General features: G+C 39.3%; 2 protein-coding genes across 4 annotated transcripts; both read right to left on the bottom strand.

The window, feature by feature from the left end:
* Nucleotides 1-1,667: 1,667 nt before the first annotated feature.
* Nucleotides 1,668-7,106, bottom strand: LOC146508205 (mucosal pentraxin-like). Of its 3 annotated transcripts, none has more exons than XM_085177586.1 (5): nucleotides 6,887-7,106; nucleotides 3,481-3,535; nucleotides 2,961-3,063; nucleotides 2,579-2,876; nucleotides 1,668-2,441 (listed from the first exon to the last, which is right to left on the bottom strand). In XM_085177586.1, the coding sequence occupies exons 1-5, from the start codon at nucleotides 6,914-6,916 to the stop codon at nucleotides 2,223-2,225; spliced, it is 705 nt and encodes a 234-aa protein (XP_085033712.1). In that variant the 5' UTR covers nucleotides 6,917-7,106; the 3' UTR covers nucleotides 1,668-2,222. The 3 variants fall into 3 exon arrangements, with proteins under 3 accessions (XP_085033712.1, XP_085033713.1, XP_085033711.1); XM_085177587.1 differs by lacking the exon at nucleotides 6,887-7,106 and adding an exon at nucleotides 3,766-4,426; XM_085177585.1 differs by lacking the exon at nucleotides 6,887-7,106 and adding an exon at nucleotides 3,684-3,727.
* Nucleotides 7,107-7,215: 109 nt separating this feature from the next.
* On the bottom strand, nucleotides 7,216-13,507 carry steap4 (STEAP family member 4). Its single transcript, XM_085177584.1, has 10 exons — nucleotides 12,991-13,507; nucleotides 12,507-12,614; nucleotides 12,343-12,413; nucleotides 12,131-12,218; nucleotides 11,135-11,413; nucleotides 10,876-10,970; nucleotides 10,665-10,775; nucleotides 10,260-10,302; nucleotides 10,015-10,179; nucleotides 7,216-7,903 (listed from the first exon to the last, which is right to left on the bottom strand). The coding sequence occupies exons 1-10, from the start codon at nucleotides 13,189-13,191 to the stop codon at nucleotides 7,646-7,648; spliced, it is 1,419 nt and encodes a 472-aa protein (XP_085033710.1). The 5' UTR covers nucleotides 13,192-13,507; the 3' UTR covers nucleotides 7,216-7,645.
* Nucleotides 13,508-27,062: the final 13,555 nt, after the last annotated feature.

The raw sequence follows: 27,062 nt of genomic DNA on the forward strand, positions 1-27,062 counted from the left end.
TACTTTTAGGATTGGCAGCAATGATGCCAGCATCAACAATAGAAGCCACAGTGCCATCTAATACAAAGACACTACTCATATTACAAATCAAACATTGCTTAGATTTTTAATATTTGACTTAGAAATAAGTTTTCTGTAGCTCAGGGCATCCTGCGACAATGTATAATACAATATTATATATTGTATAAAATTTTATTATCTATATGGGTAGTTTCATGGCCAAATCAGATCTGTTTGTTCAATATTTCATGTCAAATTTAGCAGATAAAAGCTCTGGAGGTAATTCAAAGTGTTAAACTTGTAATTTGGTAGCTTTTTCTTGTATCTTATGACCATCATCAGGGTGAAAAATAAAATAAACCTGCTGCACACTAAATGCCAAAAAGCCTGGAAGACAATTGTTAAGAAACTACAATCTCAATGAAGCAGATATATTATTTTTAAAGTCTGCAATCAAGCTAAACCTTCCTGAGCGTAACTGCAGAGAGTTTACAAAGTGCTAACAACTGGTTACACTTGGAACAAAAATGGCTGAGTAGACTTTGCCAGAAAACATGTAAAAGAGCATGCACAGGAAACAAATCTTTGGACAGATTAAACTAAATTTAACTTGACTTAGGCTAATTAGTTTTTCAGTTTCCAAAGACAAAACTGACGGCTGAAAAACCCACAAACAAGCAGCAAGTGAATGCGGCTGCTATAAAGGCCTTGGAGACCATCTAAAGCCAGGAAACACAACATCGGATGATGTTCATGGGTTCTGGATTCCAGACACTAAAGAATTTTAATCCTATTATCAAAATAAAACAATCCTTATATTAGTTTGATAAACTTCCTTTGAGCCTCTGAAAGTGGGAGACTGTAAACAAAGCTGTAAGTCCTACTTTGGTCACCAGTTGCATTACAGTTTGGTCCAAACTAAAATATCTTACGCACTTTATTGAATTTATATATTTTTTATTTTTTAGTGGAAATGCAGAAGGTCACTAACACTAAGAATCGGGCCTTCAAGAGGTTCTCTTTAGTTCCCAACAAAAATATCAAAAATATTGGTGATTGGTGAGTTGTTTTTCTACCAGAGCTGATATTCTGCAGTCATTTACAGATCAAGTCTCTGTACTTTCACTTTGATTTTGGACGCATGAAAGGCAGAAGTAGTTTTATTGACTTTTATTGACAGTTAGTATTTGTTTGGCTGAAGAACGACCTGCACGGCAATTAAAAGTCCACGTGAGTGCACGTTTCCCCCCATTTTATTAGCAAAGCACTTGTTTGCTCCTGCATGTGCTCCTTGGACTTGTTTACTTACACTCATTGATCGTTTGAACAACAATTTTCATAGCAATGCCATTTCTGTATTGTAAATACATGAAGATTTAATAGATGTGTGCGTTAAACAGCTCTATGGTAATCTAAAAACACTTTTATGTGTTTTGTCATGTTTGATCTAAACAAATAAAACAAACACAGCTATCAGTGTTCTTACACAGTGTGTGTTCATCTGTGAGTTTCATGGATTGCACCACTGTCTTCTGTGTATAGGGTATAGGTCAATTTATATATTTATACTGCTATCCAGCTAATGTACATATTTATTTAAGTATTCATAAAATTACACAAATAGTACAAAGTAGTACTTTGTACTACTATACTACTAGTATAGTAAAAAAAAGCTAAAACAAGGAAAAAAACTGCATTTATCAGTTTTGGCCAGTAGAGGACGACATCTAAAACACCACCTTTTAGATTAAGTTGAAATACTTAAGTAGTGATGCAGAGTTTTCAGATTTAATGGAGAAGTGTGGACTTCTCTGTCGATTGCACTTTGTGACGCAGTGCTGATGGTGATATTTTGGTAAAAAAGAAGCTTCTTCTTCTTCTTCTTTTTTTTTTTACATTTTATTGTCATGCACAGAAGTCACTGACTAGAAAAACATTTATAGCACAAGTTGATGAATTGTCAATTTATTGTTCACTTTACAATAAATTTACAATTAGAAATTCATAAAATTATTTTTTATTTTTTATATTTATGCTCACCAGTTTTTGTTCTCAATGTTGTTCATGGATTAACCAACATGTAACGTAATCACAGCGACCAGTGTAACGCTTTTATATGATTATCGTAAAAGGGTTTTAAAAAAATCATCAAATATTCTTTATGATGGACATAAAAACAAAGTAGTTTTTTTGACCAGATTTTTGACTTTGTAATTTTCTAATTAGTGACACGTCATGAGTTTATTTTCTATCAGTACTCTATCTATGATCTCAAATTCCAGTGCGCTCCAGTTCAACACATTCCCTGGCGTGAAGTTTAGTTCATCCACATAGTTTTGAATTTCACAGGAGGAAAGGATGTGATCCCACAAGTGGACGTCAGACATCATGCCAACGAAAGACTGCTTAATGTCAAATCCGCCACCGTGGGAATCTTGCTCCTGTAAAGAATGCAGTGTTTGAGATACAATAGATTAAAACTACATTGTACATTATAGTACATATAGTACATTATTAGTATATACAGCGTCTGACTGACTCTAAATAAGTATTTATAATTTATCAATAAAACATGTACCTGTCCTAAAATTATTATAACAGGTCCTACGATGTTTGTTCCAGTGCTGACAAATTTCCTAATCGAAGGTAGCCCATTAAACCAAATCTGCACCAGTCCAGACTCAGAGTCCCACGTGCTGCAGATAGAGTGCCACATGTTTGGCTTGTAGTCTCGTCCTCCAAATTCAGCTTTCCTGTCCTTGATATGGGGCTCAATCTCTTTATTTGTACCATCCCAGAAGATCAGGAAGTCATTGGAATGAACAGGTGTAGCCATAGAGAACAAAACGTGGTCTCTTTTAAGGTCTGTAAATGATCTGTAGGCATGGCAAAGGATGACTTATTTCACAGTCAGAGATACAGTTGCTTCTTATAGGTAATGTTTACATATTCATTGCTACCTGTGACAGAGTGTTAAAGAACTTAAATCCAATCTCGACGCATTCAGCCTCACATGAGCTCTGTTGGATTCCAGTGGGAAAGTGAACATTTTACCAGACAAATCTGAGAAGGGAGAAAGAGGAGGAAACTTTTCAAGTGGCTTTCCTTTTTTTATGAAAAAGGAAAATGCAGGAAATTATGAACACAGAGAAGCATATGCGCAGGGTCCTGCCAACACTCAGATTTAACAAGAAATTCCTAAGATTAATAAGAAAACCTAAAAGAAGGAAATACTATATTTTTCTCAAAGGTTTTCAATGAGTCAAATTCACATGAAGCCAGAAAGAAACAACATTAAAAATACAAATTTTAAATTTATGTAAATCCTTTTTGTTTCTCAGTCTTGTTACAAAGATTGGCTAGAAATTTTAATAACATTATTAAAAAAACAAAGGATCATTAAAATTGAATAAGAAATTACATGAACATCGTAGAAATCTGCTGTTGTATTCACTTTGTTCAGAAAAAAAAACAAAATACCTTGAGGTCTTGCAGCACATGCTGTCAGCATCACCAGTACAGGGAACAGCTTCATCTAATACAAGGCAAAAAATCACAGCACAAATTATACTTAATTATATAAATGGAACTTTTTTGAATTATTCTCAAGACTAGTGATACCAGTTTACTGCTTGTTTTGGATTCTTACAATAAACAATAGAGGCGTAAATTATCTACTTCACCTGTATTGCTCGTTGTAAAAACAAAAATGAAAGAATGAAGTTTACGCTCTTACACATGCCAGTTTTGAATGTCTCAACTTACCTTGAAATCTGTGTCTGGTACTGTCTGTGCAGCAGTTGTGAATGTTGTGAAAGTTTGAGTTTTATATACTTCTTCCCCATTTCTGGCGGTTTCTCTGTGTCAGTGTGTTCACTTCCTTCATCCACTTCTTCTTTTTTCCTACTTTTTTCTTTTTTCCTGTAATCTGCAGTATGCTGATAATTCTACAGAGCTGAAGGTCAGTTCAGTTGAAACTTTCCTTGGTTTGTACTAATACTCAACTAAACCATGAACTGAGTATGAACGGGAGACTAATGAGCTCAAAACGTTTGACTAAGGGAAATAAAACAGTGAGATATGAAATTATTATGGAAAATTCTCAAAGTGATGCCTAAGAGTTGTAGCTGATGCTACACTGTATAGCTAACAACACAATAAGGCCACATTTTTGGGGGCATATATATTAAAAAATCTAATGGCATACAGGACCACAGCTATTACTTGCTTATATAAGCTACTTGTTCTTTCATCTTCCTCACTGTTTGATGGCGTGATTGTGGACAGAAGAGGGACGCCTGCTGTAGTTCTCTGTCTTGCTGTTTTATAACATGTCCTTTGTTTGCATAGAGCTGTCATTGGTAAATTCAAAGTTAACATTGTACATGATAGTTAATGGTTATTCTGTATTACACTAAGGCATTTATAATGATAATAATAATGTAATGAACAATGGTACTGATAATAGTTCAGTTTTCAACATTCCAAAATATTAGACTAATGATCACGTAATTATTTCTGCTGTCATACAAAGAGTGAAATTGACTTCTCTTGTGCATTTTAAAGTACCTTGCATTTGATAAGCTAATGTTGCAGTGTAATTGCTAATGTTTAACTGCCTAAATTGATGTGTTTTAGTGGTTTTTTAATTACATAGCAATAACAAGTGTGGATGAGGCCAGTGCAGACACTAATGTTACCTGTCTGTAATCAGTAAAAGCAGGTCTGAGATGTGACGCTGATCCTCAGAGCTCTCCAATGGCATAAGCAACTGATTGTGACAACAAGGAAAGGCGATGCAGGGGCCAGGGGGTGTACGGCATTGCAGAATTATAAAAACACAATTGTTGGGCATTATATGCTTTCAATTAGGAATTGATGCCATGGGACAACTTTGAAATTAAAATGTAAAATTATAAAATAGACACACGTGGGGGAAAAAACCTTCCTGCCCAAAGGGTCAGGTGCTTGAGCACCACCTGGGGTCTATCTGTGCATGTGCCTGTTCAGCACTCTTTCTAAAGTCTGGAACTCCAGTGCCCTCCAGCTGATGGTATTCCCAGGTATGTAGCTATTTTCTTGTGGATGTCACAATAAAACAAACAAAAACACACAATCCCTCACATGGACATCACACATCAGTACCAACAAGCACTTGCTTTATTTGTAGCATCTTGCAAAACAGAAGGTAATTGGTGTTTTGAGTATTTTCTTGGAAAGCATCAAATAAGTGTTAAGTCTTGATGTCATGGTCCTGAATCTTTGACCCAGCATTTTGATTTTTATTGTGCATTTTTACCTTAAGAAGATGATTTAAGTTTGAGCTTTGTGCGGTTTACTCTTGAGTCTCTAGTCTTGTTTGACATTGTTAGGTTGCTTTTGGTGTTTTTTGTTTTGTCCTCATCGACTTCTGTGAAAGTCGGCCTCGTCTCCATGTTTACCTATGTTTCCCCATCTCTCTGTCTCTGTGTGTCCCTCTCTCCTTCTCTGTTCCTCAGCCCGGTCATATCCCACTGTCTAGTTCACATGTCTTAGTCTGGGTCTTAGTGTGTGTTACTTCCTGTCTTATTTTGAAAGTCTCTTGTCCTGCATGTGTTATGTTTTGTTTTGCCTCCCCTGTGTATTTAAGTCCTCAGTTTCCTTCTGTTTCCTGTCATGTCGTCAGTCTTCATGTCAGTCTTGCCGTTGAGTTTTCTCTGCGCTGTGTGCTCTGTTTCATTTCTTGTGTCTAGCTTAAAGTTCTGTGTATGTGGTTCATGTCTTGCCACGGCAAGACTTTGTATTTTGTATTTTCATTTGTAACTCCCAGCAATAAAACTGCCTCTTAGTTTATATTTTGTCTCTGGAGTCCTTTAATTGCTTTATTACATGTTATCATTACCAGAGATAGCATTCCTTGGACTGTCCTTATTAGATGGTGTTATAAGGGCACTCCTTCATATCCTAACTGGCTCAAGTAAGTTGTTATCACTTCACCTGTTTATGGATAGGGCAAAAAGTTCAACTTTGACTGACACCACCAGTGGTGGCATAGATCTTTAACTGATAAGGGCCATTTAAAAGGCAACTTCATGAGACCGGAAGGTTTTTATCTCAGTGTGATGGCTGCACTTACAGCCACACAGTGGTAATACCCACCATGTTAGTGTAGAGGCTTATAAGTAACATTGCGTTCACATTTGTCTTTCTTTAAATATAGGAATTAATTTACAGGACAATAAATAACTGGTTTTGGTTTAGAATTAATTCACATATCCACATAACACTGCATTCTAAAATAAGTGTGCACATTTTAGTTTACACTGTTATGTATGATTAATCTTAGCTGTTACCTTAGTTGCAGCTGTTCCAGTCCCTTGATTAAGGAGCCAAAAGGTGGAAAAGGGGCGGAGCGAGCTTTAAAGTAAGACTACAAATTGGTTCATGCCATAACTCGGGACCATGGGGGGGAATTGGAGTTCATTATGTTAGGTTTAGTTAGGTTTTGTGTGTTTTACCCCTTCTCGTGTTTTTTGTGGGCTGATCAGCCACTATTTAAGTTTCCCCTTTGTCTCGTTAAGTTAGGTCAGTTTGTTTGAGTTATCGGTAGTGTTGTCAACTTTGAGTAGAGTTCTGTTATTTTGACCTCTTTTATGAGCCCAAGATTTTGATTCTTTTTGCATGAGTTAACCAATTATGTTTTTTGGGTTAAATAAAAAATCTTTTTTTTGGACTTTAACCTTTGCCTAAGTTTCCTTCACTGCGTGGTCCATCACATTCAGCAGGAGTCACAGGAATGGTGTCTCCTTTACTTTGAATACATTCTTTCACATCTACGCCTGTACTTGTCATGATTAGATTTCATTTACAACTACTAATAAAATGACATTTATGTGTTTTTACTCACTTCAGGAAATGACTTGATGCAGCGCAACATCACGGGGCTATCTGAACTGTGACAACCCAACAATAGATTCTTTCAACAGACGACGGTGATGGAGGAGTCTTAAATTCCTCTTTCCTAGTGATGAGATCCAGCGGTGACTGGGGAGAAGGCTAGTTTTCAGGCCAAATGTTTCTGAGAGAACGCTATCTGATCAGCCAGAGGGATGAACCCTGGAGAGGGATCAGACCGAGACGACTAAACGAGACACAGCCAACTCAGCAGGGAAATCTCCCAAAGTTTGAGCTTCTGGATAGAAAGAGATATAGAAAGAGAGACAAGACAAGACAATCTTGGTCTGTTACACTATTGTTTATTTTAAAGAGTATTTACAGTGGTTACAATTAACATAATGGGTGTTTAACAAGAAAGAACAAAGGAAAAGCAGTAAGAACCAAATACGTAACTATAAATGCAATAAACATAACCCACTACACACTGCAAGTTCAGATTGATAGTATTTTTTCTTTTTTCTTTATTTTTTATAAGGATGTCATAGAGGACACAACACAGAATCTCAGATTACATTATGTAACACTTCTGGAGGTACATGTGGAAAATATTGAGCTTCAATGGAGGCGAATACAAAGGCAAAGGAAAGCTGCTTTTACATGTACCACGTTTACAACACCGAACAGTTTTCTTGTAAACATATAATCCTGGCTCTATGACATGCCTTTGCGTCTGTGTTTATAATTCATTTGTACCTGCAGTGCCATTGCCTTATGTTAGGAGTAATTTTTTGCGTTCTTGCTCGGGATCAGTTCTCTCCCAGCCCTGTCGAATCCGGGTGAGAGTGCTGTCCACGCAGGGCAGGAGGAGAAGCAGCTTGAGCACTAACACCACAGAAGGCACCACCAGACTAAGCATGTAGCCAGGGAGCATAAACCATTTGTAGGATGAAGGCTGAAGAAACTTATCCCAGCCGTACAGGTAGGTGTGAAATGTACAGAAGAATAGTGTCAGGTAGCCCAGCTTAGACTGAAAGACAGTAAAACAATGAAACAGGTTCATTATGTTACATTTATTTTCAGAAAGCAGTGATGTTATGATGTGCAGTCAGTTTCTTTCTGGCAGACTTGTTTGCATCTATGCATAAGGAACATGTCGTACTGTTCTGACTGTACTGATACTCGGAGGAGAGAGGTGCTGAGGGATAAATGTGAATAAAATAAAAAAGAATAAAGATAAAAGACAATTTCTTTTCTTTTATATGAAGTCAAAAACTGCAGTGACAAGCTGACCTTAATAGAGACATAGCTCCATATGTGCAACGCATGCACTCTTTGACTTTGTGTACTCATATACATAAAGGTACACGTACATACTTGTGCACATTTAAATACATTATATACACATGAACAAAGCCTTAGGACTGAGGCCCAGGATAATATATGCCCCCAAATTACATCTGATGCATAACTTAACATTTAAATCTCTGCTCTAATTTGGGCTGGAGTAAAGGGAGGGGTGGAATAAGAATATGAGCTTGACATGACCCAGATACATTTATGAATGAGTTTGTTCCCCGTAGTGTGTCCCATTTCATTTTTGATTGGTCAGAGTGGGAACAAAGGTAAACATTATTTGTGTCTGTTTAAGTAAAGACAGAGTTAGAAAGAGAAGGAGGGAAATATAACTAACAGATTTCTGACAGTTTGTTTCCAGTGGGAACTTTAACACAGCTGTCTGGCCCATGTGTGTGTTTTCCTATCCACATTTGTTCTTGCCAGTCACAGTTTGTACCTTTGCAAATTAGACACAATGTGAAGAATTTACCAAGCAATTTTTCTGCCAGAATCCTTCCTTAAAGGCGCAGTAGCCTCTCGGTCAATTTTCACACTAACTGTTCCTCAGCAGCCTCGAGTATGAATAGGTGCAATAGTGGAGTGGCAGTAGTTTTATGAGGAATTGACAGATTAAATATCACAGAAATGCTCTTTCCTACCACTGTTTATTTTTTCTTTGTTTAAAAAAAATAAGTTTTGAAACTTCTGTTATTGTCGTTTTTATTTTTAAGCGTGATTGAGTAAACCAGAGAGTAGCAAAAATGCTCATTTACTGTAGATCCGGGATGTCAGACACATTTTATCTTTGTGACATCTTTAAATTATAGAAATCTATAACTTAATTAGTTTGGCTTTGTATGGATAGCCACGGGGAATCTCTTTATCATCAAGAAATTCTGTAAAACTTATGAAAACACAGATGCAAATGTCCAAATGTTCTGTTTCCAAAACCGTCCAGTTGGTTGGTTTGGAGTCTTCACCGGGGTTAGGTAAAGCCTGGGGGCTGATTCTGGCCCCCAGGCTTTATGTTTGACACCCCTGCTCTAGATGGAGAGCATGTTTTCCATTTTCTATCTGATATTAATTGATTCCAGTAATAAGCAAAGATGCCAACTTCTGTACAAGCACAAATCTGTTGGATGGATTGCTCGGAACATCAGTGAGCCAGCTCCAGGGAAAAATCCCACACTCTCATTCCTCCACTTGTGACTTGACGTTTTTCTTCTTATAAACAGGATTCACTCATCAGGCCAAGAGTTTTGTTTCGCTAATGTGCCAATATGAGTTTGCACGAACCACATGCTATAAATTAAAGATGGAAAACCTGCATTTGTTTTAGTGACCATCGGAGGACAGTTCCTCTGATTGTAAAAAGTGGTGTGATTATATAGATGTCATTGATAAACGGACCCTGGCTCTTGAATCACAACTTAAGTTAACAGGGTAAAGTATATAGTTCCGGCCTCTTTTATTCAATAAGAACATTTTAAGTCAGCTATATTTTCTAAATAAGTGGATGAACAGGTCAATTCTATTAACTTGTTAGGACAGGTTTACAAGGCAACTTTGGGTCTAAGCTTTCTCCAGTTAACGTTTTTATTACTTTCTTTTCTTTACTGTCTAGCAGGTCTTGCTAAAGTGCTCCATGCTTTCATCTCATGATGTTTAGGCTACTATAAATCCCTCCTCTTCTGCTTCCAGCTCATTGAAAACTTGGCAGCCAGACTTCTAACAAATTCAAAGATCAATCCCCTTCTGCTAGGGATACATCACTTTAGATACTACATTTTATATCCGTCTTACCTGTATAAAGCTGAACTCTCTCCAGCTGAGCACATTGCTGACAGAAGGGAGGGAGGTTATTCCCAAAAGGAGATACAGGCCAAATCCCAGAATCCCAATAACGTAGTACGAGTCAGTACGCCAGGCCATGGTGGTGTCAAACGGTGACGTTTTGTTCTCCTTGATCTTAAAATCACAGTAAACATTTTTACCAGCTGTTTACGGCATGGTGGAACTAGGTATGATTAAATGTTTCCAAGTCTTACCTGTGAGATAGTATGTGCTGCCAGTTTGTATCTCACATAATATCTGAGGGCAAAAATGATTATTTAGAGAAAAATCACGCGGACAATTCAGATGGGCATAACTCTTTAAGATCTAAAACAAAACCTAGATGAAGACTTCACAAGAATTGCTGAATTGACATTATTCACAAGTTTATTAAAGCATGATTTAGGCTTATCATTATAGCTGTATATATGTGAAAGGGTTACCTAGGCAACCAGACCCTGACATGTCATCTATGGGTAGTCTAAAACTAGTGCTTAAAGTTGAATCCACACACGAAGCATTTGTCAACGATGTGGTGACCAGAGACCAAAAGTGAGCAGTTATAAACAGTCCCAGATATGTTTAATGAAGAGGCATGAAGATGTGCAGCTCTTACACACCTGATAGGGATGATAAGAGTGTAGAGCACATGCAGAGAAGCCAAAGCAAGAGCTACAAGTCCCAGCTGTTTTCTGCACAACATCCAATGATCCAACCACTCAGGGAAACGCCTGAAACATAGGTTTGAGTAGTATGGCACAAAAATGATTAGAAAATTGCACACCTCTCTGCTGGGATTAAATATAATTGCATCCTATTTTGATTACTGACTTGTATTTAGTTCCTCTGTAGAGCTGAAGGAAGGCAGCTATGACTCCAGGCAAGTAACACAAAGACAGCATAATGAGCGACACGATGGGGAACACCTGAAAGAAGGAGACAGTTACAGCGCAAGTTGTTTTGAGGATAAAAACCATGAGTTTTAAGTGAAAACTTTTTATTTGTTCAGTCATTTTTTATGGGATACATTTGGCGGTGACTTTTCAAAGTGTACCATGTGCTAATTTGTAAGGTAATAAACAGGATTTACCTTGTTGGCCAAGGATGCCATGATTCTAAAGGAGATGTCTTTATCATTCACCACATACGAATAGATGACATCTCTGATGAGTAGATAGAAGAAGAAAAAGGCAGTGAGGCCAGTGGCCAATTGCAAGGGCAGCCTCCACTCTGGGAAGAGCTGCAGAGGGAAATCCTCCAGCTCTCTGGCTGCAGTCAGAGACCCCCTGTCCAGAACAGTGAAGCCTAATTTGGTAGCCACTTCTATTACTGCCTGCTTTGCCTCAAGACTGTTCCCACACACGTACACCTGGAGAGGAAAGAAAAACAATCTATATTTTTTAACGCTCAAGACCTGCACTTCCCATGTGAGAAGTGGAGGTTTTCATCATTCTACATTTACACATTTATGTTTATGAATCTCACTGATCAACCAACAGAGACACACTGACAGTCAATGTGGTCATTGGAATGCTCAACACCTATGCAATGTTGCTGATGGTGCTCAAAATTAAACATAGTCCAGTGCATAAACATGTACTCCCCACAACACACGCGTTCTCTTGTGGTTTTTATTTTTTATTTATTGTCCACTGGGACTCTGAAACTGGATCAAAATAAGCAGAAAAATACACACATGCTGCAGTGAGAGAGCAAAACACATGACGGGAAGCTTAGATCTGAGATAGAGTGTGGAGTTAATTAATTCAAGGATACCACAGAGACAGCATTCTCAGGAAAGACATGAGGCTGACTCCTCTCCTCCTCTTTCGCTTGGCTTTGGTTTGATCAAAACGTCAAAATGAGTTAATAATATAATTTGGTTGGAAATATTTTCCTTTAGGAAAGAGATAATTATTTTTAACTTGTTGGTCAGCAGCCGCTGTGTGAACATATCAGAGACTGTCAAATGCATGTGGTTCTGCATGCAAATACGTAATAGTTTTTACTATAAGGCCTTTTACATGACCCCTAGTATACATGCAAGCAAGGAGATTTTAGCACAACAAGCAGATGTAGCTTTTACCTGTCTGTTGGCATCTGAAGGTCCATTCTGAAGGGCCCATGCAGACAAGGTGTTAAAACCCTTCACCACCTGAGCTCCAGGGATTAGCCTGGTTATTAAACAACAATCATTTGCCTCATGTTCTTACATTTTTTTAGGTGATTCAACCCACATGGTCCATGAGATATCCCAATATTTCATATTATTACATTACTGCCCTAGTTTCCTCTTACCTCTGCAGATATTCAGCATTGGCCTCGGGGTACATATTCTTCTTGAGGTTGTTGCTGACATCCACCAGAACCTTCCAATCAATTAAATCAATACAGTGGATGAAAAGTTAGAAATGATCCAAGTGCTTTGTCACACAAAGTCATCTCACTGTGCAACAAGGTACCTTCCCCTTGAGCTGAGGTGCAAGCGTCTCCAGGAAGTTGTAGTTTTCTCTGTGAATACAAACAAAAACCAGCCTGGCTGGTTGGGCTGCAGCCACATGACTCATCACCTGCACAAGACATAAACACAGGAGAACTGTCACGCACGGCCATGACACATAGTAACACGACCGCTGACAAATGGTTTCATTTATTTTGACATTCTAGTTCAGTCGGGACAAGAAACAAATCAATGCACAATGTAGAGCACAAACAAAAACAGCAACATCTGGAGAGATGCTTGCACGTCCACAAATTATCAGCAAACATGTTTAGCTAAACAAGGTCAAGCCTGATTAGAAGAGCTGCTTTTCTCACAGCATTAACTATGCACTTTGAACACGGGTATTTGTTTTGGTTAAGGACTATCCTTCAGTTCACATGTTGTGATATCAGCTGTCAAATTAGAACAAGAACAACAAAAACAACAGACATCATGCTCTGTACCTGAGTTCCCGGAGGCAATGGGCCACAGCTGTGGGGTCTGCGGCTGCCGTACACCACCTTGTAGCCAGTCTGGAGCAAACGCTGGCCCAGAGAGCGCCCTAAGTCCCCTGTCCCAAAGATACATAGCATCTCCTGCTCAGTGGCTGCTGCTGTGCTCAAAGGACACAGAGATACGCTCTCTGAATTCACCTCCTTTGACATGCTGCTCAGTCTGTCACACAACACGGCCACAGTCTGACACAAAAAGGGAGAATACCTCCTGTGGTTCTGAAAGAACAAAACGCTCTACCAGGTCTTCTGCAAGCCCAGTGACAGCTGGACTGCAATGTGAATATTATGAGTAATGTGTCCAAGTTCAAGACAGTTGTAACTAAATTACTGTTACTTCAAATAAGGAAACCTTCTGGAAAAAGTGCCAGTGGACCATCTGACTGCCTCTCAAGTTCATGTGTCTGTTCTGTCACTTTCTAGACTGACAGATTTTTCAGTCCTGAGTCAGTTTTTGTATTGGTCTATCCCCTCCCATTTTAGGATTGGCTCAGACTGAAGTCTGTTTAATCTGGGAAACTCCATGGCAAAAGGTTGGAGGCAGGTTTCAGAGAGCCCTTTAGTTTTCTATCTGAGCCTCTCTGTGTCTCTGTGCTTTGCTTTGCCAGGAAAACTGTGGCAAAGTAAAGAATTATGGCAGGCTTCTGGGAAACCACACAGATTATGCAACACTGGAAAACAAGACTTCAATGTACTATGGCTGGAAAAAAATATTTTCCCCAATTTATCACATAAAGTCACAGCACAAGAAACCCAGATTATGCAGTAGATGAAAGTTGTTGATATGAGGACATGAAGGAAATGCGCAGTTAAGAATCAACGTGTGGAAGGTTTCTGCTCAGTCAAGCTCACCATAACAGGTTCATACATGTAGATGGAAACCGTGCCTCAAATTAAATACACACTAAAAAACTTCATAGACAAAATCACAGTCACCTCATATTACATGTAAAATTCCCACGCCCTGTACCTACATAATTGCTTGGTCTTGAGTGCAAAACAAATAACACTTATTTTAATAGCATAAGGATAATTGTGGTTCACTGGGAGTCAAAGAACACAATCCTCATAATCAGTCAGTGATACAGTGGTCAGAAGAGGTGCACCCTGATTCATGAAGTTTGTAGGCAAACCCACCAATTACAGTCTAAGCTGCACTCATGTGTTGTCCCAGTGAGTAATTAATGTTCTTAGCCTCGTAACTTAAGCTGGCCTCTGAGTGCAGCCCTTCCTATTTTCCCAGAGGTCCAAAATAGCTCCACCGTTCAGGGCTGAGGTGAACCTCAGGCCTAGTGACCTGTCCTAATCTGTAATTACTCCCTCTCCTGTGCTGCATCACTAAGTGGTTGTCGTGTGGATGTATTGTGCACAAATATAACTATACTTTACTAATGCAAACAGACACACACACACACACACACACACACACGAGTACATATGCATATATGCACAAAGAAACAAAAAAGTAATGAAATTTGTTGCTGATCTGGGTTCTTGGCCCATAATTAGCCAGAGACCTTAACTGCAATTAATCTCCTACTTAGTAAACAATTACTCACTTGCTCTTCCTCCCACAAGATACCAAGGTCAGAGGAAAAGCAGCGTTCAAGAGAAAGCATCTGGCTTGATCAGATCAGTAAATACAGTAAGAAGAAAAGTAAACAAATGAATGTCTGCTGGGTGAAAAAAATAGTTTATGTAAATCTAGCAGGTCAGTGTTATTTATATGATACAGTGTTTGTTTTTTCCCATATCAAGCGGTCAGTTATAACTAACCAGGAGTTCCTTAGCCTCTTAGACAAAAGTTCAGAGTTCAATCAGTAAAAGCCCAGGCACTAAAGCGCAGAGCTAGACCTCAGTGAGCACAAGAGCTGCACTTAAGTACTTCTGAGCTCTATGCACCAAACAATCTAGCTTAAAACAGTGTGGGTGGATTTCTGATGATCAAAACAAAACTGAATGGAAGCAGCAATCACATATCAAATGTCAAGTCTGAAAAAAAGGCACTCTCGGGCTGATGATTGGACCTTCCAGTATTCCCAGGCTAAAGCCATTACCATGATTGGCTTTACACTCTGCAATATATGAGTGTCTAAGCAAAAGCCAGACTGCATTACAACCCCATAGTATGTCAATAGATTTTTCTGCATGAAATGAGGCTTACAGATAGAGTAACATCCAGCTTTCTTTGGTGTTATAGTGAAAAAGAGAGACTTTTAGTCACGCTGTTCAAGGTTTCGGTGCATACATACATGAAGAACGTTGATCGCAGAAGAACTTAGACCTTGATCATGTGTTACTGGATGAGATGGACACCAGGTTATAGATTATCTGAGTGTGATGGTCGGTTGTAGTGATAGTGACACACAGCAGAAAAATTTCCTGTAGATTGTGATTGGATGTCTAAAATCAAGGTCGATTATACAAAGAGGTGGTTGGTTTGTTAGAAGTCATTCTAGATAATGGTTCCACAATATTGTAGAGGTTTGACGGGTAGAGGTCATTGGATCTGAGGTGTGACCAAGCAAACAAGCTCCTGCGCCACTGGGCAAAAGAGAAGGGCAAAAAAAACATCCTGGTCTGAGGCTAGAGTTTAGTACAGTGACTTTTCCCTCTTCTCGCTTCACCTCCTCTACATGACACATCTGCTGTTTGTGTTTACCTTAAGGCGCTGAATGTCCTCATGTGAACCTCCTTAGCTATCTTTTTGAAGTAATGTTTTGGGTTGCAGGCCATGACCCAACACAGCCAGAAAGGCCACATCTAAAAACACCCTAGGACCTGGCATCCACATATGTGGACATCACATTTTGGGTTATTTAGACCAAAATACTCAATTTTGCTCTACACAAGGGCCTGATATCCACTTGAGGACATTATACTGCCACTGTTCTATCGAAATTTTAAACAAATATCCTCATATGTGGCTCTCGTTTTTCTTAGAAACAAAAATAAGGTTAAAAAAAAATCTGGGTAATTCTTTGTTTTTACATTCATCGGGTGCCAATATGCCCAAATATCAAAGAGAAATTAAAAAAGCATGCTTTGGAAGAGTTCGAGTCTTAGGAGGTTAAGGCAGAAATATGAGAGACCCGGAAGGAAAAATAACCCAGGGCTAGTTGCAAGAAAATGTTTTTGAACATTCACCAGGATTTGTGCATTGGTTGTACATAAAATGTGTTCTTCTCTCCATCTGATTCAAAATTACAGACAAACAGAGTCTGAAAAAACTAATAAGACAAAGTTTGTGTTTGAAAAAATAATCACTGTGCTCTGTACTAATGACTTCATCAAAACGTTAAAAATAAGATTGGATTTGTGGGCTCCAGATCAGTACCGGCTTAAAACAATATGGTATATTTAAGCCGATTAAGAACAAAATCAGCTCTCGTAAAAGGTTGGATCACAGTGATAGTAATAGTATAGTAATAGGCTACAAAACCTTCATGAAATTTTGGGGGTTCACCAGTCCTCAATAAGGGAAACTTTCTATACATGGAGAAAATTCAGAACTGCTGCTGCAGCGGGCTCACTACAAAAATTCCATCTGCAGCACAATGTGGAGTGCCGAAAATAGGTGAAAATAACCTGTGTGCAACAGAAAAACACCAGCAGCCAACACCTATCAAAGACCATCCAGAAACCATTTGTGGACAGATGGGACAAAAGTTGAAGTTTTTGGCAAAAAAAAGAAAAAAAAGCACAATATGTGTGGAGGAAAAGGGCAACTCTGAAATATGATGAGGAATATGTCATTGGCTGAGGGATGTTTTTCTGCCTGACCCAGTATTTGTTTGTGAGAAAACCCAACTCAGAACCCAACCTTAACCCACCCATGATGATTTAATATGAACTGCAGAGAACTGTTGATCAAGATATCCTGGAAATGTTGAGAACCAGACACAGTTACATAAGTGTCCAAAATCCCTCCTCCTCTTCCTCCTCATCATCCAAACAAAACAAACAAAAACATGTGAGGAATGTCGCTGCAGCAAAAAGCTGTTTTTTTAGACACAACCCAACACAGTTTGCAGTTACTTGATTAAATGTGCTCAATAAACAGACGAGAAGTACAACTGTTTGTGCATTACTAGTTTAGTCTGATTAGGTTTGCCTAATCCTCATAATTCAGGAGGGTTTATGAACTCTTATTTTTTTTTGCCAAAGGTACTTTTTCACCATTTACACTGAAAATAGCAAAGCTGTCAAAACCTCCCTTTTGCAAATTGTTTACACGAGTAACAGAAGAAAATAAAGTCCAGCTGGCTGTTTTGGACGCAGATGACATCCATAGTGAAACTTATCTTGGCTTTGGACAGAGTCAGAAACATTGCTGCAAGCTGTGCTTGTTCTTTGCTCTGCTACTCTCCCTCTCTTTCTCCCTCCCTCCCTCTCGCTGTCCCTCAGCTCTCTGGTCTATCATTTTGATCGTTTTAGAGATTTACAGTGAAATCTCCCTCCTGACCCCTAGTGCTCTGGAGCTCAATGAGTGATCTGTAAAGTTAATGGGTCAGATCCAATCTTTCCTTGTAACACACTTCACTCCACACGCACATCCACACACACACATGTGCTCCCTCGCCTCCGCTCATATATCTGTCTCTCTATCTCTTACAATGCAGAACAACATCAGGCTATGGTCTCAGCTTTATGAGCCCTAATCACAGTGGTTATAAAACCTGACTAAAAGATTGAACGGTTGTCTTGGTAACACTGATGTATGCAATACTGGCGGGGACCTGAGACTCTGGATATTGGGTCTACTTAGTGTGTGCTGTTGACACGGCCCATTCTGCCCCCTCAAAATAACACTAAAATTATGTGGAGGTGTTGGGCCCCTAAAGCTTCTACAAACACTCACAGGTATCTGCTTGCCTGATTAGAACTGGTTTGGGTTGGAGGCAGTGCAGTTCCTTCTGTTATCATTCATCATGTAGTATCCTGCATAAAACCACCAAATTTAAGCTTACTATACCAAACATCCAGAGTAATTGAAAACATGTCGGTGGGGAACATTTCCTCGTGGCCTGCCGTGAACAGTCAGCTAGATCAGTGATAACATAGCAAGCAAGAACGTGATGGACTGTCCCAGTGCAGTGTCTGCAAAACAAGGGTACATGTGCTTCAAACGTCTGCTGCTCTTCTACAGGTATTATGTAGATTAGTCATCCTATAATAATGGAAAAGTGAAAGGTTTAAAAGTGAAGGAATACAACTATAGAACCGCAGATGGAGCCTCCACAGATGTAGCTACAACCTACTTTGGTGTAACCTGTTTTATTTCAGTTAATGTGTGTGCAAAGTTATTTAATAACTTTAATATCCTTGAATACAAAGGCAGGTAGGTTTTTATATTTGCCTGTATTAGATAGCCAAAGTTAGAGAGACACAAATATGGGGAGCAGCAAAGAGCTCACACAATCAATGAAGTATTTATGCCCAAAATTCTGACATTAAGCAATTTGACAACCTGTAAAACCTTTACATATGATTTATTTACATATAAAATGATAACCTTAATGGAATCTGGTCATTCTGGAACATTCTGTTTAAACCAAGCTCATTTTCCTTCACGATTAATTATCTGAATAAATAAACCTTTGATTTTGTATGTTTCAGTTGCATTTTACTCAAAATTATTACTCCATGTTTACTGGGGGCCAAGACTATTTTTTGAGTGCACACTACCAAGTACACTTTAGGGCACACCATTTGACCTAACTAAATCTATCTCTTTCTGTTTAGGATTAATTGTCTGTCTGTTGTGGTACTACACCTGTACGTTTGTATGTGCAGGGATTAGTGTACTAAGTTTTTACACTTTAGTAATTCAGTTTTCAGTCTTTTCCATCCGTTCCTTTTTGTGTGTTTTGTAATACGGACTTTCCCGGCAGAAGAACACCGTGACCAAATTAATTTGTAATCTGGTACTTTCTATTTCAACACATAGCCTACAGTATTATCTCTCTGGTGCTTTGCACAAATAGGTGGACTTGCATGGAATCGGATTTTGGGATTGATTTATTATTTTGGTCCAGACATGACAACACTAAGCGCATACTTAACTCACAAGTGAAAATGAAATATGAAATGTTTTAGCTTCTGTCTTTGCTCTTGTAAAGTAAATGACTTCTAAGGGGATTTATTTGTTTGTTTTTTGCCAATTCTCTTAGCTGGCTCCTTCATCGCTCTGCTCAAAGATATTTTAGGCATTGAATTTCGATTTCTTTTTATGAGCAATGGAACCCGGTTAAATGATCTGATGTTTCAAATGTTTATGTACAGAATCTGACAATAGCCACTGGGTTTTAGTCAGCTGGATTAAATCACATTTTGGAGTTTTGGAGTTAAGATCTTAATAAATAATGCCTGCATTTGAAAGCCTCATATGTGATAATAAATATTACAATAGCAAGGTTTTTAGGCATGCAGTTTAAATGATGCGGTGTATAAATCCGAGAGCAACATCAGAGGCAGACACGTCTGTCATATGTGCTGTATTATGCGGGACTCATCTTTGACTATTTTATGACCTTAAGCAACCATCTCCCAAGATGAACTTCTATCTTATAAGCCCTGTGTGTGGGTCAGGTACCAGCTGTTGATGAAATTTAGCAGCAGCAGAAGCAGCGGTAACCGTGGCAGCACGAGTTGCAAAGTGAGCCATAAAAGCAGCTACACTGGCAGAGCAGGAGTGTAACCGGGGCTTTTGACAGCTTAAATACACCACCTTATTACAAAGACTCAGTTGGATGTTGCAGCAAATACTGTGTCACATGAGAGTCTGGAAGTGCTGTGCAAATTGTCTGCCTGGACTAGCTTTGTAGGCTTTGCTCCATTTATGCCATTTAGGATTTATTCTTTGTGTAATCTGAAAAACATGCTATAGGGAGTGAAAAGCAACCTATTCTAAAATTGTACTGGTATTGCAATAAGTTTTATGATTTGCCAAAAACACCTCTTTCCCAACACACTAAAAACAAGAAGTGAAACGGTATAAAGTGGAAGCAGAATGAACTGCTCATCGCTTTTGTAAATATGTATGTATTATGCTTCAGTGAATTATCTCTAACTACAAATGACCAGAAGGACGTTTACTCAATGTTTAAACTGCAAGTTTGTGAACAACATATGTTAGAGTGAAAACAACAATAAAAAAAAAAAAAACTGTAAGTCGCTTGTGCCTGGCATACATGTTTCATGCACCTAGAGTATTGCAGAGATCTGCGAGCTGTTGAGTAAAACTTCACTTCCTCCACATCTGACATAATGTGGCCACCCTTCATGTCTTTTAATCACACCGCTCACTCCATTTCTGTGTTTTCCCCCTCCATTTGACTCCAGAACCCATTCCTTCTCAGCACCTACAACATCAAATCCCACTCTGGAACAGAAGTCCTCACAGTAGTGAATATATAATTCATCCCCATGACCACACACTGCTGAATATTTCACTCTGACAGTCATGTATAATTATGACTCTGTGTCAAGCTGTCACTCTACTGCCCCCTCCCTGGTAGTTTCTCCACACAGCCCTTCAGGCCTCAATAAAAAAAAAAAAAAAAAAAACCCTGTTTCCTTGGCAGTGTGGGCTGCCTTCTCGTCTTTGGGAGGAAGTGGATTGCTCAATTACTGTCAATCGCAGGCTTACAAACCACCATTCATACCTGGTCCTACCGCCAATGAAACACATAAGGAGTCGCAGTTACTTGCAAAAATTATGTGCCACTGAGCAGAAATCCACAGAATGCATACTGTGGTGGTTAGGTAATGAGATAAAGGAAGCTGTAACGACCCTCACGAGGGAAGTAATGAGACTTAATGGGAGTTAATGGGGTTACACTGATCAGGAGAGCAGAGAGACCCCAGGTTAATACCGCTACTAACAGGACAGAGACTGAGTGAGGGGGGTATACACACACACACACACACACACACACACACACACACACATGCATGCATACACAGAGCCAATATAAAGGCCTATCTCAGCATTCGCACCTCAGCCTGAAATCATTAGATTGTTATAACACTTCTCAGTTTAAGAATTATACATGAGCCCTCTGGAAGGTTCCAGCTTTGATTCTCTTGTCCTATGCAACTGTTAGGGTTATACAAGCTGTGTGTGTGTGTCTGTGCACACATATGTGTGTTTGTGTGCACGTGTGTGTGTTTGAAACAGTGTGCTCTTTCAAGTCTTGCGCGCTTAGCAGCAGTTAATGAGATCAGGGTGAGTGTTACCTGTGTGCAGGGCCTTTGATGAAATATGTTCAGAAAGAGAGAGAGAGGGTCTCAGAGAATGAGATGGGAGGAGAGAGCTACGAGGAGCAAGGAGGGAAGAAAGTGTCACTGTGTGTGTGCACGCATGTGTGCGCAGAGTGATATATAGAGATAGCTTGAAGAAAATAGAGAGGATATAGAGGGGATAATAGTGAAAAAGAGAAGGAGTGGGAGCAGAAGCAGGGAAAAGTGACAGAGAGCAGAAGGGGAGGCATTCATTTTTAATCGAGAAGAAAAGTCACCGCAAAAAAAAAGAGAAGAAAGGCAGACGGATGAGACCCATTCACTTATAGCCACTCACAAAGAGACACACTTTATCCACACACCTACAAACACTCAAACATCTTCATGCACACCCAGAGAAAACATGCACAAAACCCGCTGACAGCTTTACTTAAAAGCAAATCATGTTTGGTCTGTTTAGCTCTGTTCACTTGAAAGGTGGTATTGCGCTCAATTTTTTTTTCTTTTCAATAAGGGAGAGTTTGGATTATTTTTTCCTTCATCATAATCAGACTGAAATCCTCCTTTTTAACTCTAATACTTTAATTCTAATTACTAAACACACGCACAACGAGCTCTAGGCTGGGAGGGTCTTTATCCCTTGGGACAGAAAGAAGGAGAGACTGTAGGAGACAAAGCCAGACGGAGCCAGAAAATGAGAGCGAAAAAAGAAACAGACAGTTGAAAGTGAAAAAATGGGGAGAACTAAACAAGTGGGGATAAGAGTACTACTTTGCGCTCCACTATTTCATTGAAGGCTGGCTTAAAACCACTTTGATTTATAAATGGCAGGGCCAGCCCACAGCACTCCAACAACGACTTAAAGGTATATTTTATTTGATGAGGTAAATGGCAGCAAAAATACAAATGTCCCATTTAAGAACGAGTAGGTGAGCCCAAAGAAAGGTTCTGTAATATTGAAGAAGTTTTTAATCCAAACCTACCTGGAGACAATATATATTCAAATGCATTAAAAAAAAAAAGATCTCTTGCTGATTTGCAAAGGAGCGCCTAAAGCCAGGTTTTGCCACTGCTTCTGCAGAATTTTTTCTCCTGCTTCACTGATAGTGTTTTTGGTGCTTTGTCCCCGAGAGAGCGTCGTTATATCTGCCAAAAAGCACTTATTTAATAACACAAAAGTCAGTCATGGTCCAAAATGTGGGAAAGATGAGAAAAAGCTTCATTTTGGTCAATTGCCTGATTAAAAATTTACTCACCAGCAACTTTATTTAGACTCCCTTTTGCCTTCAGAATTGCCTCAATTCTTCATGTCATAGATTCAACAAGAAGCTGGAAACATTATCATTCATGATAACATGACACATTGTTGCAGATTTCTCAGCAGTGCATCACTGATGTGATTTACCTGTTCCACCACATCCCAAAGGTCCTCTATCACAGCGGTCCCCAACCTTTTTTGCGCTACGGACCGGTTTATGCCCGACAATATTTTCATGGACCGGCCTTTAAGGTGTCGCGGATAAATACAACAAAATAAAACTAGTACCGGTACCGAAAAAAAGAAAATTTATTCATAGCACACGTGAAAAGACCAAGGAAAACCGAGTAAACAATAAAAACGATAACAAAATAAGGCTGAAAACCGATAAAAACCCTGAAAACTATACATTTCACACCTGAGCCTCAACTCTCGCGGCCCGGTACCAAACGACTCACAGACCGGTACCGGTCCGAGGCCCGGGGGTTGGGGACCGCTGCTCTATCAGATTGCAATCTGGTGACCATGGAGGCCATTTGATTACTGTCAATTCATTGTCATGGTCAAGAAACTAGTTTGAGATGATTTGACCTTTTTGACATGGTGTATTATCCTACTGGAAACAGCAATCAGAAGATGGATACGCTGTACAGTGTGGTCATAAAGGTAGGCTGAAGTGTTTTACTCTCTCTACCCCCAGCTGGTCACAGCAGATGGCTGCCTCTCCCTAAGCCTGGTTCTTCCAGAGGTTTCTTCCTGTTAAAACTAAGTTTTTCGGTCCCACTTTTGCCAACAGATTGCTCATTCTATCTGGTTATTGAAGTTCCCTCTGTAGGGTCTTTACCTTACAGTATAAAGTGGCTTGAGGCAAATGTTGGCATCTGTTTGTTGCCATAATGAAGAAATTTGAATGGAATTGAATTGATGTGTAAATACCTAAATGCATTGTTTTTCTGCCATGTGATTGGCTGATTAGATATTTGTGTTAATGAGACGTTTAGACATTATATCTACCAAATTAGCCAGTGATTGGTTAATTTAAATGCTATGCATAATTAAGTCACTATTCTTTTGGCACTGTTAAAAAGGCAGCAGAAGGTTAAAGTGTTCTTATCTGCCAGGCTAACCATTAGGCCATCAAACGTGGATTGTTTTCTCGCTCTTTTCTAAATACAAATGCCTTTCGATTGACCCAAACCTTTCCCAGAATGCACTAAATACCTACCACATTTACAACTATGTACTTTGTACCTTAAAGCAACAACATTTAAAGGATTACCTGCTGTATTGCCAATCCAAAAGACAGATTTTCTGTGGGATCTAATAACACTTTACTGACCACTGGCCCGATGGGATTTCCGTTCAAACCAGATCTAAACATAAAAACGAAACAGTAAGGCTGTTTCATCTTCCCCCAGGGGGCTATCTCCCTCTTTTAGCTCATTCCCTACTGTTATCTCTCCTCACATTGGCTGCTTTCATCCTGTTTCCAGAACTGAGATGATACACAACACAGAGAGGGAAAAACGCACAGGGAGACACACAAAATTAAAAAATATAAATAAATGAAAAAAAACATACACACAGCAAGAGGAGGAAGCATATAGAAAAGAGAGATGCTCACACACAAACATACACAGACACACACGGTCACTTATATACAGACACAGCGGGCCCTATTTCAGGATGCTGTCAGCTGGGGGACAGAGGCTAGAGGAAACACAGGATGAATTCTCCTTTGCCTCATTCCATCACACTGCCATGACACCCCTATTTACCTCTTCCATCTATCTCCACACTGGCTGTCTACTACCTTGGCTTGTTTGTGCGTGTGCGTGTGTGTGTGTGTGTGTGTGTCTTTTAATGTGTGTGTGTGGGTGCTTGTTGTGTGGGTATAGCTGTACATGTGCCATCCTAAGCACATTCACAGTGATAGAGTGAGTGAGTTGAGTTGAGCTCGATACTGTATATTGTGCACTGCGGTGTTAAAACATGCTGTACGGCCCATCAGCGTTTGTTTCTCAGGCTGAAACACTGACGCTCGCTCTCGCAGGAAGTTTCCTTATCAGCGTTTGCATTGGTACAATTTTGGATGTTTCCCAAGCAATTTCTCCAAATGATGAGCTCTTAATTCTGCTGCAGTACTTTTTTTTTTCTTATCAAGTCTTCGAGACGCTTGGGAACCCGGTCGTGATCCAATGCCTTTGCTTCACACCTCATACGTCCTCCTGCGATATGAGAAAGCCCCTTTCATTGGAGGGGTGGAGGAGCATTCTATCCAATTCCCCAATCTCATTTTTGCTCTGAGAGAAATGTTCCTTTTCTTGATGTCTCTCGCACATGCACACATACAGACACATTCTCACAAATGGTCTCTACCCTGCTGTCCTTCTATTCCCCAAGGCTACGGTCATGCATTTTCACTTCATATTAATTTTTTTGTTTGTACTTCCTGGCCTTCTGTGATTCATGACCACAAGAAGAGAGAATGAGCAGTGAGGGCAAACAAAATGAATATTAGCGGTACAGACATGCAGGATTGAGCTGTCCAGTGGCTTTATCGCTCACTGAAATATTTGCTTGCACTTCTCAAGGCAAACAAAAATGCTTTCTGGACTTTTGACTTTGCTCCGTATCGACAGTGACTTACATTTATACTCATATATTTGCACTATAAGATTAGCCGATTTTGAGCGGTAGAAGTAGATTCTTGCACTTGTCACAAAAATTTTTGACTTCAGCATCCTTAGGCTAAATTAGTTTCCGAAGATGCATGTAGTTGAAGTTGACTATTTATTGGTAAATCCCACAGATACAGATACCTGAGAAGAGGTATGCAAATAAATTAGAATTACACTAGCAAAAGCTGGACAGTGCGTGCAAAAGCTCCTTCTACAGGCTTCTTCTTCTTCTTTCAGCTGCTCCTTTTAGGGCACAGACTCAGGTATCTCCATCTCACTCCATCTCTTGCATCCTTTGCTGTCACGCCAACCGTCTGCATGTCCTCCTTACATCCATGAATCTTTTCTGTGGCCTTCCTCTTTTCCTCCAGCTTTGGCAGCGCCATCTTCAACATCCGATTCGTAGTAAATCCACCATCTCAACCTTGCCTCTTTAATTTAGTCTCCAAATCGCTCAACCTGAGCGGTCACTGATGGGTTTGTCTGGCACAGACCCACCGCTGGAACGAGACAATTCTACTACAATGGCAAAAGCAAGACGCAAGTCACCAAAGTTCTTTGCTGATCACGTGCACGAGGGACAGAACTGTGACGAGTGCTGTTCCTGACGCTCGAACCCCAGTCACTCTCAGTCAGCCCCCCGGAGCACTGTTCTTTATTGAGGTTACATGAATATGCATAGTCTCATTAAGATATGACATCTTACATAGGTATACATGTGAACAAAGAGTAACGTCTGTGTGTATGTGTAGGTATGCGTGTGTGTGGGTGTGTGTATGGGGGTGTGTGTGTGTGTGTGGGGGGGGGGGGGGGGTGACCCCGTGAACGAGTCCCCTGTCTGCTGGCCTGGAAGTCCTGCAGTTCATCTAAACAAAAGGCACTTATACCTAAACGGACATAGATGTGATTCCAGAGCACTCTAGAATGCACACAGAGTCTTTGCAGACCACTAAGGATCACACATCCTATCACTACACAATCGATTATACACCTCTAAGAATAAATAAATAAATAAATATATATATACACACACATATATATATACACATATATATATATATATATACATATATATATACACACATATACATATATACATATACATATATATATATATATACACACATATACATATATACATATACATATATATATATATATATATATATATATATATACATATACATATACATATACATATATATATATATATATATATACACATATATATATATACACATATATATATACACATATATATATATACACATATATATACACACACACACACACGTATGTACACACACACACACACACATATATATTTCTAAGCATAAATGACAATCCATAATATAAACCTAACAGTCACTCTGATGTACTCTTTTCTAATCACAAAGCAAGCCATACTATTTGTCAGATAATTGTTCAGGTTTAGTGAGCGGAATTAGCAGAGGTGAAGACCAGCATACAGCTACTGGCCACATGTGTTACAAGTGTCAGTCCAGGCTGTCAGACTCTTAATTATACAGCCTTTAAGTAATATAGTTTAAACATCTTATAAAAACTGGGAAACTTGGACACATCATCTCTAACACATTATAACCATGTTTATTTCTTCTGTAAAGTTGCACATTTTAATATGGGAGTCTAATCAAATTCTCATTTGGAGCCAGCTTCAAGTGGCCACTCATGTTAGTACGGTTTTTGCCACTTTGAGGCTGTTTTAATTTTCCAGACATGGAGGTTGTTGCTTGTACGCACTGCATCTCTATAGAACACGACCTTCATAAAAGTTAATGAAATTAGGCAGCAATGGGCTGGATGTATTAATTCCAATCATG

The sequence above is a fragment of the Neolamprologus multifasciatus genome, chromosome 11 (genome assembly GCF_963576455.1).
Source record: "Neolamprologus multifasciatus chromosome 11, fNeoMul1.2, whole genome shotgun sequence".
Lineage (NCBI taxonomy): Eukaryota > Metazoa > Chordata > Actinopteri > Cichliformes > Cichlidae > Neolamprologus > Neolamprologus multifasciatus.